Here is a 16357-nt window from a genome sequence, read left to right on the forward strand (position 1 = left end):
ACAGATTTTCATTAAAGAGCAGGGATCTTATCTGCTTATTATGCTTTGAGCAGTACTATATTAGGGGGTATAGGTAGTTGCTCAGTAAACACTATTTTATGTTGATGGGGGAAAAATCAAATAGCGGTTGGTTTTTTAGTTGACAAGTTAAAGTTGTAGGGATACATAAGTCACTCTCAATGTTAGTTGAAAAATGCAATTTATCTATGAAAGGAAACTGAAAAGAACAGTAGGAAGTCAAATGGCATGGGTGAAGCTATGTATAAATCAGGTAAAGCATCAACAAACTCAGCATGGACAACCACCTGGATTTCTGCCACCGAAAGGTGCTGTTTGTGCTGGTCACATTGTTGGCTAGCTGGGGAAAGGCCAGTTCTTTCCCAAAGGCTCTGTCTCAAGAGAAATGCTCCACAGAAACATGAAAGGAAATCTAAACCTTGGGCATGACTAGTGAGTTGATAATCTGGCTCAGTTTACATGCAATGACATCAACCACATCTGTACAATTTAAAGTCACTGCAAACTGTATGCCAAATCAGAGTGCACCTTTCTTGCTATTGAATTTTCTATCCTTCTTTAATGAGATTTTCTTTTGAAACACAGGAGGAGACAATGTCAACAAAACAAATGCTGTACTCTCCTCTTACTCAGATCTCTACATTTTGAACCTCTGTTTTGTTTTCTAATGCTACATACCAGTAAGGTGTGCCCACAAAGGAGTTGGCGGGAGAGGCCATGGAGGCAGATCCAAAATCGGCCAGTTTCACCTGACCGGGCTCTGTTAGAAGAATATTGCCTGCTTTAATATCCCTGTAAGAAAAAAAGAAGGGAGGGGCTTAGAAACAATTTCACAGCTTTGATTATAAAATAGGTCAGAGCATGCAATTCATAAAATAAAAAAAAAGTTTATTTTAAAAAACAAAACCAAAAAACCTTGCTCCAGACAGCCAGCAGGGGATTTGGTAATTGTTGCATGTCGTCAGGGGGTCTAGATTCCTGGGAATACTTACAGGTAGGTCTAATAATTACTGAAAAGCAATGCTTTCTTCAGAAGGAGGGAATGCCACAGGAAAAAGACAGGGAAGGTAGACAAGGAAGCCTGGTCAGTTGCTACACTAACAGGAAGCCTATTTTTCAAGGTAAAGTCCAATTATTGACAACAGTTCCTGTGCTAGGAAGCCTGGTGCCATTGGTAACTGCCTTTTTTCTCTCCGTCCTTTTTCTTCCCAATCTATATGCCATTTTTTTTTGTCTAAGTACATCTTCAGTGACTCTGTACTTACTACCTACCAAATATGCCTCAACTATACACATACCTTTTCTTTCTTGCCTGTGACCCTTTCTCTCTGCTTTAAATTGTAACTGCAACTCTAAGGCATTTGAGGGTACATGTTATAGAGAAGGTGTTATTTTAAAAATAACACTGTACAGTAAAAAGGAGATCCTGAAAGATCAAAACAAACAAGGATTAGGGGTTAACAGATTACAGCTGAACTATATTACTACTAAAAAAAAAGAATTGCAAGTGGTATTTTAATAAAGTGAAGAGATGTTTTATGCAAGTTTTTTAAAAAAAATGGAATTTAAAAATTCATTCTTTAGTGTGACAATTAGAATGAATTTTAGAAAAGGTATGAGGTATAATGAGTACTGGGAACCAAAAATTGTAAATTAATGGGCAGTGGAAAGTCAAAAGAATGAGGAAAAACTTAGATCAAGCTAAAAATGATAAAGTTCAAATACTTCCAAAATAACTTTTCCAAAATCTTCCCTTGAAAGTTCCATTTCTTTCCTCATGATGGCATTAAGCACTGGCAGAACTAAAAAAAAGTATTATTTAAATCTTAACAACAGGAAAATATCTTTTCTCTATTATCTTCCATTAGAATACTGCTCTTTTAAGTAAAAAATAACAATCTAAGGCATGATTATCTTTAAAGAACATTTTAAATTATTTGACCAATTCATTTATTCGATTGAAGGTTTGTAAGCCATAGTGGTTTTTCATGCAATCATTCATAGACATTTTCTTTTATAACATTAATTACCACAGGTAAGCAATTAATGACAATGTCTAATCAACCCCTTATTGCTTCTCCTTTCATTCAATTTATTTATTATTTATTATGCTGCTCGATCTCTATTACCTCTCTAAGATTGATTCTAACTATGTTTAAACCTTTCTTCAACTTTTTATAAATAGAGGGTTATACCATAATTGGTTTTCTGTGATGGGCTTAAATCCTACAACATAATCTGTTCCATGTTGTACAGTAAGAACAGACAGCATTCTTTAAAGTCTTCCCTCGCCTTCCAATTTCCCCAACATATTTAAGAAAATATAAAACAACATAGACTCAAATAATAGACTAACGTGAAAATTAAAGTAATAAAAGAACAAGTGGGACTAAGACTTTAAGCGAAACTAGGTTTAACTACCATATGTAAGTTGCCATTCAGCACTGACATCTTTGTACCTGATTTTTTCTTCTTCTTTAAAGTGAAATCTATAGACACTATGGTTAAATGGTTAAATTTCATTGGTATGTATTAAGCATTCTCCACCATGATAAATTAGTCAGCTTCACAGTACACATTTTGACCTGACTCATTTGTGGAAGTTCTGTTTTTGAAAAACTGGTGATGCTTACTCTAGAGGGAGTAAAAGGGGAACCAATGACCTAATAGTTTCACTTCTTCCTAGTAAACATCAAGCATTTACTTTTCTTGGCGAGCGATGTCAGACCCTTCACACTTAGCTCATATTCCACTACTTCTCCTACCATTCATTCACGCAAATACATTAAAAAAAAGTCCTTCATTGCAAGCAGGACAGATTGCTTAACAACATCTTTCCTTTGGAGAAGTTAGTAAAGGGAGGTAAGAGAAGTGGCAAAACCCCATAAAACAAGGCACTGAAATATTTCTGAGCCCCAGTTGCTCTGTCTCATAAACAAAGTGAATGACAACCTCTTAAATATTTATATGGATTCTGGTGGCGTAGTGGTGAAGAGCTGCACTGCCAACCTAGAGGCAAGTGGTTCAAATCCACTGGCTGCTCCATGAGAAAAAAGATGGGTCATTTCCTCCCATGTGATTAACTGCCTCCAAAAATTCACTAGAGGGTCAGTTATGAGTCAGTTCTGACTGCACAGTACACAACATACCCAGTAAAGGGAGCCCTGGTGGCCTAGTGGTAAGGAGTGGTATTGTTGACCCAAAGCCAGGCAGTTCAATTCCACTAGGTGCTCTGAGGGAGAAAGATGGACAATGTCCTCTGCTCATGGCAACTCTCTGTCGGGTTTCCAGTGCTGTGGATTTGTACAGGAGCATGTATGTGTCTTATCTTTCTTTAGAGGAGCAGTGGGTGAATTTGAACCATCAATCTTTCAGTTAGCAGGGCCAAGAAAACCAACTCACTGTCATCGAGTTTGACCCGAGGGTTTTCGGAGGATGTAAACTGCACAGGAGGAGATTGGCCATCTTTTCCCCTGAGGAGCAGCTGGTGGATTCGAACTGCCTATCTCAGGGTTGGCAGCACAACTCCTTAACCACTAGGTTAACCCACTAAAGTTCCCTAATACACCATCAGGGCTCCTAATATGTGTTATAGAAATGCAAAATAATATCTAAGTAATAAAAAAATTATGTAAGATTAATTTGTTATGGAAAGCAGAAAAAAGAAGTTGTTGAGCTTAAGGAATAGAATATACAGAAGGAAAGTTAATTTTTCTACTATTCCGGGCACAGTATCAAAAGGTTGTTGGGACTTTCTTCACATTTCCCTACATCTCCTAGCCTGGAAAATAGTAACTTGCAGAACAGAGATAAGTCTTTAAGGATCTATGAGAGATACCAAGATGCGAGAGTTAGAGCCAGAGGACTTGGACTTGACTCCTTACATCTATACATCTAGAAGCACCAATTTATTGCCTCCCCATAAATCCTTTAGCACCTTAAAAATTGGAGCATGCACTAATTATCAAAGTTCTTTTAAGTCCTGTAATGGCAATGGAAACGTTAGCTGGTCTCTGGTCTTACCTATGAATCAAAGCATGAGAATGCAGGTAGGCCAACCCCTGCAAAGCACCCTGGGTAATGGCGGCGATCTCCACTTCCTGCAGTGGTTTCTTATGAACTGAAGGAGGAACACAAACAGGTGAGTAGGAGCAGATGATGAGCTTCATGTCTTTTTTTCTTACCTTATAGGACTCTATCTTACACAACATTATACAAGTAAGATACAGTTGCATATACTTAGATGGCTGTTTCTTATACAACACTATGCAATTGTCTTACATAATACCCTTTGATAGACCAGACAAAATGACACATGTTCTCAAATGACAAATGGGGAACACAGGCTACTTCAATCCACAATATTTCCAGAAAACAGAAAAATCACCAGATAGCAGGAAAGGCCAGTGAGACTTAAAAAAAAAAGACAAAGCAAGAACCCACCCCAAACCAAAAACAAAACAAAACAAAACAAAAAGAAAAAACAAAAACAAATCCTTCCAAACAAAGCCAAGCATCAAAGCCTGTTCCTCCCTGAGCTGGTAATTTACCTCTCAGCTGTGCAAGACACAGCCACACTGATTCCAACAGGCTAGGCCCAAATTTACCAGTCCCTTCTGACGTTTTAAATGCCTGGGATGCTTAAGGTTACGTTATTCTCCTCTGCCATAAAACCATCTATAATTACTCCTCCTAAATGCAGGTTTTCGTTATTTGTGAAAAAAAGCTAATAAGCAATTTCTATTCAGGAATCAAAGATAGGATGAGAAAGCTTTTCTTTATTTTTTTTTAAATAGGTATATAAATTTCCAACAGTTTCTGGTGTTAGCAGCATTTGCAAGGGAGAGCTGGGTCAGTCAAGGTATCTGAAAAGGTTCAGGATCAATAGCATCTACTTCTATTTCATCGACGCACATGAATGTGATACTCTCTCAGCTGCGCATAGCACAGTGTAGCCGTCAAAGATTTGGGAAGAATCTGGAATCTGCCTGGCCTGATAGCGTTGGCAGGAAGGTTCTAATCAACTCTCAGATATGTGCAGTGACACAGCAGGGAGTAAAGTGTGCACGGCATATCCACATGGTACGTCAGTTCAAGCCTCCCTCCGTCTACTTTGCCCAAACTGCACTTGAGTATTGGACGAGATGAACATCTGACGAGGTAAAACAGGAAGGAGGAGGGAGTAGGGGTTTCATTCTTACCTTCTAACAGATCTGACGCTGAGCCTAAGCAATATTCCATCACCAACTGTAATAGATTAAAATAATAACCAGGAAAAGAAAAATTAATTTAAAAAAAGAAAAACTCAACCACCAAAATAGTCCCAGAATTAAAAAAAAAACAAAAAACAACAAAACAACCAAACCCAAAGAATAAAGAATAAGTAGAAGAGATATTCTGATCTTCTGAACCTAGACTCCATGAAGTGATTTTTACAATTTCTATCATTCCATTTTTAAAATAAGAAAAAAAATTCTTCTAATCTGGAAGTGGTCTAACACTGAAAAAAGGGACTGCTATGGAAATATTCTCTATATGTGGTCAAATTTAGATCAGTAACGTATTTACTCATGAATGTCCATTCTGCCTGTTTCTAAAAAGGACTCAGAGTAGCTGCATTGCATTATAAATTTTGTAATTTGAAAAGTAGAAAACAAATACACGAGACAGTAAAATCTATACTGGGACAAACCAGCTAAATAAAATAATAAAGCTTAAAAAAAAAGTATGTATATTGCTTATTTTTACACTTTAAAAAGTTCTATATAATAAATACAGACCACAGAGAATTTAATTGAAATATGTCACCCGCCATGTATCATTACATTATCTTTTTTTTAAGGATAGGAATTTAATGTAATATTGTTTAGTATCATTACATTATTTTTAATCTCTCAGAGATGTGAGACAAAGTTAAAATATTTATGCTAAATTTGTTTTTAATCTTATTAATTTTTTTGGTATGTGTGTGTATCATCAAATCGGATCTGACTGGTACAGGAGGAGATCGCCCCTTCCTCTCCAGCAAAGTATCTAGTGGATTCGAACTGTGTACCTCTGGGATTGCAGTGCAGCTTCTTGCCACTAGGCCACCAGAGCTCCCTTATGCTAAAACATGTTTTAAGGTCAAGTTGTGTCTTAGGATATTTAAGACTAATATTGGTAAAATTTTGCTAAGATGTTTTGGATTTGTAATCTTAAGAGGCTTTTTAAAGCAAAAATTAAAACTCAAGTTAAACCAACTTGTTTATTCACCCGACACGCCTTTCAGGTGTTCTAGACTGCGGATTTGCATCCACCCTCAGAAATACAAGTATGAATGCTGCATGACCAATTCTCTCTCTTTCACACACACACACACACACACACACACACACAGACACGCACACCCCCCTTTCACTCTTTTGCAATAATTTTGTTACTGTAAAAATGCATGCTCATTAAAAAAAATTAAAAAAATACATGCTCATTAAGAAAACAAAACAAACTAAGCCCACTGCTATCAAGTTAATGTCAATTCATAGTGACCAAGTTTTCCCATGGGGCGTCCCAGGCTGTAATCTTTACAGGAGGCTGTCACATCTTTGTCACATGGAATGAATGTGGATTTGAAACCATAATCTAAAGACTGTGCCTCGCTACAAGTTCGAATCCACCATTGGTCCTTAGGAAAAAGATGGGCAATCTCTTCTGGCGGCGCTGCCTACAGCCTCTGAAACTCAGTGGAAGGTCAGCTATGAGACAATTCTCACTTGTCAGCGATGACTTAGATTATAGCAGCTCTAAACGCTATACCAGGGTGTCAACCCAAGAGCCATACACGCTCATTAGATAAAGAGAATTCCCCATAATCCCTAAATATAATCAGTCTCAGCATATTGATTCCTTTTTCTTTTTTTAAGCGAGAAGAGTTCAATAAATAGATAAATGAAGTTAATAATTTGGTGGCAATATTTTTAAATGATATTGAATACTCTTCTTATATCTTGAGTATGGACATATAATTTCCTAAAATGGAGAGTGGATACCGTCCTTGAGTACCAACCATCAAGTCAGAACTGACCCAGAACACGACCCTCCTGGGAGTTTTCAAAGGTAATAATAAATCGCATGGGAGGAGACCGACCATCTTTCTCCCACAGTGCAGTAGTTGGATTTAAACCAGCATACCTTTGTGTTGGCAGCAAGAAGTATATGTAATACAGATACACACTTAAAAAAAAAAGGACAGATGGGATATGTGTAGTTCCTGGAATAAGTTTACATTCCTGGAAACTATATATATGTATATATATTTACAACATTTAGTGTTACTATCACAAATGATTCTTTTCCCTAATAATTCTCTGACAGAAGGGCAAACTCCAAGAGCTAGATCTCAAGTGTCCGATCTTCAGAAAACCCTTCAAGCTCTCACGTGAAGCATGTTTTCACTTAGATTACAGTGAGGGCTTGGTGATCTGGTTTCCCACCTATGAGAGGTTTGCTAGGCTACATCACAAGGTCAACTGATGGAAGGCTGGTGGGTTGCTCCTGACACTATACAGTTCAAGTTGCTCAGCCTTTTAAATGACTGGGTCTGTTTTCTCTCTTCCCTGGCTGCTTCCTTGGGGTCAGATTATTCTCGGGGCTGCTTGTATGTGCCTCCCCAGCAGCACTCTTCCTGGGAGCTCCTTCAAACCAGCTGTGGACAGATCCAGGTAGTCAAGATCATTAGAACACTGAATAATCTATCCACATAGCAGGATTCAAATGAGAGCTTGGAGGATGTCTGGAAGACTTGAAATGCAAGAGATTTAGCACTTGGATTTAATAATGTGACACTTGTTCTGCCTGCCCCATTTCTTCCTTTTTTTTCTCCTGCCCAATTTAGTTTTTCTTTTAAATTTTATTTTAATAATTGTAATGAACGCTCATAGAGATTTTGGATTTCCATTCATTCATTTTGCATTTGTCCCCCTGCCCACCCCTCCACCCCAGTTTGCTTTTCTCTTCGAAAACTAAAATTCTTTCATTGGTATACAAACCCCTCCACCCCAGTATACTCCACTATGCAGCCTTCATTCTGGACTCTTTGTCATGACATAATATACAATCATGTATTGCTTTTAAATTGTTGTCTCCCTCATTTGTTTCAATGCAGTCTACATAATTTATCCAATTTTTCTCAGTCTGACCCCAACCCTGAGGTCAGTCTCGTTCTACAACAGTGGCACAATGCAGTATTTGTCCTTTTGTGACTGAGATATTTCAATTATCATAATGTCCTCCAGGAAACAGCCAAAGCAATAATCAGAGGTCAATTTATAGTAATAAGCAAACACATCAAAAGGCAGGAAAAATTGTCCATTGACTCTAACTCAACATCTCCAGCAAATTGAAAAAGAACAGTAAGAAAACCCAACACCTCTAAAAAAAACTGTAATTATAAAAATTAGAGCAAAAATAAATGAAATAGAAAACCAAAAAACAATTGAAACTATCAACAAAACCAGGAGTTGGTTCTTCAAAAAGGTCAATAAAATCAACAAACCATTAGCAAAATTCACAAAAAAAAAAGACACAAACAATCCAATTTCTTCTGTTGACTCTTTTTTAAAGAGAGATGAGCTTGTCAGAGACCTGATTTCCAGATAATCTGATGCTCCTCTCATGTGCTTCCTTGTTTAGAAAAGGAGTTCTCTCAAAACAACTATGAGATATCATTTCACCCCAGTAAGGATACCAAAATTTAACAGAACTACAAACTTGAAATGTTGCCGAAGTTGTGGAAAAACCGGGAACCCTTATTCACTGTTGGTGGGAGTGTAAAATGGTGCAGCCACTATGGAAGGCTGTATGGAATTTTCTCAAAAAGTTGCAAATAGAAATACTATTTGGCCCAGCAGTTCCACTACTGGGAATATACCCCAAAGAAACCATAACCACCACCAAAGCAGATATATGCACACCCATGTTTATTGCGGATTTGTTCACAATAGTAAAGAGTTGGAAACAATCCAAGTGCCCATCAACAAACGAATGAATAGAGAAGCTGTGGTATATTCACACAATGGAATATTATGCTGCATTGACAAAAAAGGAACTCATGAAATATTATTCAAAATGGTCAACCCTGGAGGACATTATGCTGAGTGAAGTATGAGACACTAAAGGACAAATACTGCATAGTGTCACTGTTGTAAAACGAGGCTGACATCAGGGTTGGAGGGAGACTGAGAAAGATGGGATAAATTATGTATACTGTATTGAAACAGATAAGAGAGAGAACTTTTTAAAAGGAATATGATTAGGTATTGTCATGACAGGAGTCCAGAACGAAGGCTGCATAGTGGAGTGGACTAGGGGGAAAGGATTGTATAACAATGAAAGAATTTTTCTTATACTTTTCAAAAAGAAGAATGAGCTTGAAGGAGAAGGGTTGGCAGGGAGAAAAGCACAACCATGAATGAACGGAAATCCAAAGTCTCTATAAATTAATAATAATATTTAAAAAATAATAATAAAAAAAAAGAAAAGGAGTTCTCGGCATCTCAGAACTGCTTGAACAGAACTGTTGATGCTTATTCTTTGAAGACAAGATATTTCCCATGTGGCATTTGTGTTGTGGTTGCTGAAACCACGTGTTTTCACTAATGGAAAGTACTTCAAATTAAATGTAATCTCTCCCTCCCCCACTATAGATTCAAAGATAATTAGTGGAACATATTTGTCCTGAGGGGTTTCTAGTACTGATATTGTGAGGAATGAGGTCTGCTCCTTCAGACTAATGCAATTGCCCTGGACTTCCATGAGATGGCAGCATGCAATAAAAGTGGGATAGGAGGTCCCCACTACGTCATCAAAGTGGAAATGCAAGTGGGCATTCCAGGCTCCAAGCATCATGAAAAGATTATATATACTGTTTGTTATAGTTTGTCTAAGAACAAAAATGCCATTCCCTAGCTGGATATCATAAATAGGATTTAATACACAGTAAGCATTCAATGACAGCTAATATAGAATAAAACTAAACTTTAATCTTGGACTTTAAATTAGCAAGTGTGTTCTGATAAAGTAGAAAAATAGAACACTTCCATACTTTCAAAATGGTGCCTAATGTGTCAACCTAAATGCAATCATATAAAAATACACTGAAAAGATAGAGTAGGGCAAAATAGTCTTCCATTTTAATTACGTGGTTAAAAAATGAAAGGGGTGATAACAATCCCAACCACAATACAAAATTTTCAGGAGACTGGATGGAGTTGGGCACGAGAAATGACAAAAAATGAAAATTCTAGAATGACAACAGGTCTTTATATTCTAGTAAGACGTCATTATAAAAAGATGATGTCTTTTATTATTTCTTTCCTGAGAGTTTATAAAATGGAATTACCCAAAGGCATGATACTAAAGACAGAGAGATTCATTCAGCAAGTTCTAAGGGATAAATAAATGTAAAATATCAACAATAAAAGTTAAATTGGACAGAAATGGGATTGATAATTTTACAGGTAAAACAGATAAGGTGGGGGGGAGAACAAAATTAATTAACTAGAGGGAAAGGGGGACACGCGTCAGAAGTCCTCTTACTCACCCAGGCAGTGTGCTCTTTCAGGTAACAGCCTTTATATTCTATGGTGTTCGGATGCTTCAGTTGTCGTAGAAATTTTACTTCCTTAAGAATATCTTGCCATTTCTATTGACGTTGGAAAGGAGATGTTTTAATTTTTCAGCAGAAAAATGCAACTTTATAATCGAGTACACATATATGTAACATTATTTTTCCATTTATCATTAATTTTAATGAAAGCAATATTATTTTTTACTATTTTCAGTAGATATAAAAATATGCTAAATAAAGGAAGAAGTGATTTCAACAGTACTATTTTAGTTTGAGTTCAGTGGAAATGTCGCTGTCATTAAATATATGGTAGTAATAAAGGCATAAAACAATCTTGGAAGCAGGAGTGGCATTCACTTCTGAAATGGCTTGCCTCCGGAAACTCTATGAACGTGGAGAAATGATGAAAGTTATACAAATGTTCAAGTCTTTCATTCATAGGGTCGCTATGAGTCATCTATGACTTGACAGCATCTAACAATAATGACAACAACAACAACAACAACAACAAGAGAGCTCTATGGGCCTACTGGATAGAAAGTTATGCTGCCAAGCCAAAGGTGGGAGATTTTAATCTGCAGCCCTCAGGCCTGGTTTTAATTGCTTTTGGTCAAACATTGTTCTAAGTGGTATAGCACTGGTCTGTCCATTTGCTGTACGAAGGTAACTTGTGGTTGCTGTGATGCTAAACACTGTGACAGTCACTGATGTGTCAAATGTGATAATGGTTACCCACGGTGGACAGTGTTTGGTGGAGCTCCCCGATTAAAACAGGCTTGGAAGCAGGAGTGGAATCCACTTCTAAAATTGCTTGCTTCCGGAAACTCGATGAATGTGGAGAAACGATGACGGTTATACAAGTGTTCAGGTCTTTCATTCATAGGGTCACTATGAGTCATCTTTGACTCGACGGCACCAAACAACAATAAAATCGCATCCCAGTATAAAGATGAGATTTGTGTCCTGAAAAACAGCTGACTGAGCCAGAAGACTATTGTGGTTGAGTCTGGATGACTCTGTAGCTGACTCTCCAGCAGGTTTTCGGAGGCAGTTAATCGCCTGGGAGGAGCCTGCCCATCCTTCTCCTGCAGAGCAGCTGGTGGGTTAAAGCCAAGTACCTTCAGGAATGCGGTGCAGTTTCATACCACTAGGGCCATCAGAGCTCATTAAACTAGAATTTTAGGAGCATTTATGAAATCCTCTAAAAGAAGCGGTTGGGGGGGTGGGGGAAGAGAGACTAGGGATTTTTTTTTTAATTTTTTTTTAAATTTTTTTTATTTTTTGAGACTAGGGATTTTAAAAATCTATGTTTCTACGGTTGACTTCACATCACCCAGCTCATGTCATTTTCTGAATACAACTGTCTATCTTACCTCATGCGCCTGCTTGCCACTGTAGGACATTTTCTTAATGGCCACCACCTCGTTGGTATGAGCATTTGTGGCCTATGTCAAGGGGGCAGAAGGGGAAAAAAAGATTAATAACATTTTAGTAGACATTTTTAGGAGATTTTTTTTCACCTTTTGGTTTCAAAATATTTCAACGATAGATAGGCCCAAGAAAAGTATTTCCATCCCATCTGAAGATAAGGGTTGTTTTTATGCTTGTTTTACATATATGTATGTGTGTGTATGTGTGTATGTATATATGTATGTGTGTGTGTATAAGAATTGAAAAAAAGATTGTTGCTGTTTTATACTTTCAAGACAGAACCAACCCATAGCTGACCCTCCAGAGGGTTCTCAGAGGCAGTAACTGCAAGGGAGGAGATTGCCCATCTTACTCCAATGGAGTAGTAGTGGATTAAAACCATATACCTTTGATTGGAACTGTAACTCTATACCACTAAGTCACCACAGCTCCTCTGTAGAAGAATTAGGGTTTAATCTATTCAATGAAGTGACAACAAGAAGATGACATCATTCTTTCCAAACTACCCACATTGCGATCACCATGTGGAGAACTCACCATTGGCCACAGAGTCGGCTATGTAAATACAGTGTATAAAAAACAGTCACCAGAAGACCGAGACTGCTCGCACGTGTTGTAATACGGTAAAAACTGTAAAGCACACACCCGGCGGAGAAGCTGTGTTGTACAATCGCACGGCAGTAAAACAGTAATAATGTGCGGGGAGTCCTGGTGACCTAGTGGGTAAGGGACTACACTGTCAACCCAAAGGCACCCAGAGCCAGAGCAGGCGCGAAAGTGAGTGGAGTTTTTTTAGTTTATATGAAGAATAAAATCTGGAAGAGTTTAGATGAAGAATAAATTCTGGAAGAATATATATGAGAATGGGAATTGATGATCTCTTGATCATTGCTGTTTTGAAGGATGGACATGGATTCTTTATCATCACGCCTAGTACAAAACCACGGGAAACAGGGCTAGATGCAACTGAGAAACGGAACAGCAAATTCTATTTAATTGTCATCAATGGCAATTCAAATACTTACATGTAGCTAGTAGCCTCTCTACTCAAAAGCGTAGCAGACAGTAAAATTAATCTCAAAGAAAGACTTTCACTTTCAAGTTCACTGACACCTAACACATATACATATATACATATATATGTATATACATATATACATACATTTGCAACATTTATGTATGTCTTTATGTATTTTGCAAAGATTGCTTTGTCTTATAATTATCTTTCCTTATTTCAAATATACTATTCCTTACCAAATATACTATTCATCAAAAGAAAACACGGAAATAAGAAATTACTCTAGTAATAATAATTTATTCTACTTTATTTCAGAGAAAATAATTCTCCTGAGATTTTTAGGAAAAATAAGTACTAGACATTAAATAACTATATAATTTTAGCTTTCTTTTAATGATTTCAGGAGATGGATGGGCAATCTCCTCCAAAACAATGTAGAACCTCTGAAAATTCACTTGGGGGGAGATTGGGAGGAGCCAGTTATGAGTCAGTTTAAGTCGATGGAAGAAAGGTTTTGTTGAGTTTTAATAACAGGGCTCTGAGTCTGTGTCATGTTTGTGACAAAAGTAAGCGATCATGTCTTAGTGTATTATAATAATTTTGGACTGACAAATCTAAGCAATGGTTCTGAGGGGAAAGAGTAAAATCAATCCAAAATATCCAAGAAAGCATATTTATAGAGAAACATTTTTTCTGAAACATATCTGATCAAAAAGTTTATTTACTGTAAGTTTCTTTGTCATTAAAGGGTCAGAGATGAGGGAGGGCAGGAAATTACTAGGAAAGCAGAGGATAGTAGGTAGATGAGAGGGTGAAGGAAGAGGAAAGATGCAATGGAAGAGGTGGGGTGATTATGATGATATAATGATCCATAATGATGATATAAACCAAAATTTCTATAAGTGATGTATAAAACACAGTATATGTGAATGAAACAAATGTATATGAATGACTATATGCAAATCAATAAAAACAAAACTTTGTTTCTTCCATTGTCCCCAAAAGTTAATCCAAACAAAAAGAAAAAAAATAAGAATTTACTGATACAAAATAAAATTCAATCTCAGTTTCTCAACAATTGCTTAAATGTGGAGAAAATGAACATATGCTAATTTTTTTTTTACAAAATTAAGGTTAAAAGTACCTATTGCACAATTAAGGTCATAGTTTTAAAGTGTACTCTAATGCTTAAGAAAACTATAAGTATTTGTAAAATATTAATTTATAAATTAATGAATTATCAATTAATTTATTGACTGATTTTTGTTATAAATAAAAATCTTTTACACTGTGCTGCCTTCAAAATTTACACCAAGACTGTGCTTCTGTAAGAACAACCAAGAAAAATGATTGTAACTTTGTTGTAAAAATGAATATGAGGTTTGGCGAGCTCTGGTGGCCTCGTGGCAAGAAGGTGTACTGCAACCCCAGAGGTGGACGGTTCAAATCCACCAGATGCTCTGCTGGAGAAGGAGGAACAATCTCCTCCTGTACCAGTCAGATCTGATTTGACGGTGTACACACACACACACAAATAATAAAATAAATTTTTAAAAAAATGAATATGAGGTTATATCTGAAAAGTGGGTATTTAGAATGCAAATCAAAATAGTAGGCTAGTTAAAGAAGTGTAGATAGATTTAGGAAATATTCAAACCAAAAAGAATTAAAATTTATGATAATTTGTATATTTTTTTTTAAATCCATAACCTCTTTTTAATTAAAAAAAGTCTACATAACTGGTGACAGATAGTATGGTTTCACTGCTTACTAAGGTTACTTAAAATGATTCTTTATTTGGCCTTAGAAAGCAAAAAAAATTTCAATGACAATTTATGGACATTTATAGAGTAACCATTAATCAGTAAAAATTAATGTTCCAAAATTAAGTTCCCTTGCTTAGAGAATGTATCCACCAAGATAGAGACTTAAAATCCCAAAAATATTTCCATACTGATTTTTTCTGTAGCTATATGTGACATTTCTAACACAATTTTATGCTAGTTAAGGTACAGAAAAAATTATACTGCAATGTGTTTGTTTTTTTTAATTATACTGTCTTAGTACAGAGACGGAACTACCAGTACAATCTCAGCTTTGTAATGGCCTCTATTATGAAAAACTGTTGTTGTTATGTGCCATTGAGTCAGAACTGACTTACAGCTAATTTACGCTAGTGGCCTAGGGATAAGGAGCTGCACTTCAAACTCAAAGGCACCTGGTTTGAATCCACCTGCACTCTGGGAGAAAAATGGGTAATCTCTTCCCATGCAATTTACAACCTCTGAAAACCTGTTGGAGTGGCAGGTATGAGTCAGTCCCAACTCAACAGCATGTAACAACAACAATTACAAGAGGAGCCTACCTAGCTACGACAAAGGAGCTGGTGATTTGAACTGCCCACCTTTGGATTGGTGGCCCAACTCCTTAGCTTATGATTATAGACTAAAGCTTCATTCAAGCTTCATTTGTCATTGAAAAAAAATTTTTTTAAGTAAGGGAAATCACATTGGTTTTTTTATACACTCATTCACAGATACTGTTTTAGAACATTAATTATCACTGATTAATATCATTAATGAATTACAACATCTAATAAGTCCTTTACTGTATTCTGCCTTTCCCTTCACCCAATTTACCGATTTATTTTTTCTCCCCTCTCCCTCTTTCCATTCCTGTTATCTGCTCAAGTTTGATCTTACCTGTATGCTATTTTTTTATCTGTACGATTTTTTAATATACTTTAAAAAAATTAATTTTAATGCAAGTGTACAGAGACTTAGGGTTTCCAGTCCTTTATTGTTGCTCCCCTTAGATTTTTATAATAGTTGTCTTATACCATGATTGTCCTTTTATGACTGACTTATGTCCCCTGGCATAATTTGTTCTATATTCATTCTTTTATTATATAGAATTTAACAAGTTTACAGAAAACTTGGATTTCCATTCATTCATTGTTGCAGCTTGATTCATTCTTTCATAAATTCTTGATGGCTCAGATCTCTTAAAAATGAAGTGCTTGTGGTGAGCTCTGGTGGCCTAGTGGCAAGAAGCTGCACTGCAATCCCAGACGTTCACAGTTTGAATCCACCAGATGCTCTGCTGAAGAAGGAGGGACAATCTCCTCCTGTACCAGGCATACCCAATTTGACAGTACACACATTAAAAAAAAATGAAGTGCTAGATGCCTCAAGTATTATTCATAAAATCATCATGCTTAGCACTTTCAGTAGGGCCCCTAGGTAAGGAACTAACGATCTGCGGTTCGAATCCACCAACTGCTC

At 36.6% G+C, this 16357-nt stretch overlaps 1 protein-coding gene across 1 annotated transcript in view; it reads right to left on the reverse strand.

The window, feature by feature from the left end:
• TAOK3 (TAO kinase 3) overlaps positions 1-16357 on the reverse strand; it is a 94426-nt gene that overhangs the window by 76653 nt on the left and 1416 nt on the right. The window contains exons 2-6 of the mRNA XM_006890412.1: positions 11998-12069; positions 10598-10699; positions 5220-5265; positions 4042-4138; positions 697-810 (exon numbers count right to left, since the gene is read on the reverse strand). Of these exons, the coding sequence (XP_006890474.1) occupies positions 697-810; positions 4042-4138; positions 5220-5265; positions 10598-10699; positions 11998-12069 (431 nt within the window). The remainder of the gene's footprint in view (positions 1-696; positions 811-4041; positions 4139-5219; positions 5266-10597; positions 10700-11997; positions 12070-16357) is intronic.

The sequence above is a fragment of the Elephantulus edwardii genome, unplaced genomic scaffold (genome assembly GCF_000299155.1).
Source record: "Elephantulus edwardii isolate Elephantulus edwardi_28Jun2011 unplaced genomic scaffold, EleEdw1.0 scaffold00089, whole genome shotgun sequence".
Lineage (NCBI taxonomy): Eukaryota > Metazoa > Chordata > Mammalia > Macroscelidea > Macroscelididae > Elephantulus > Elephantulus edwardii.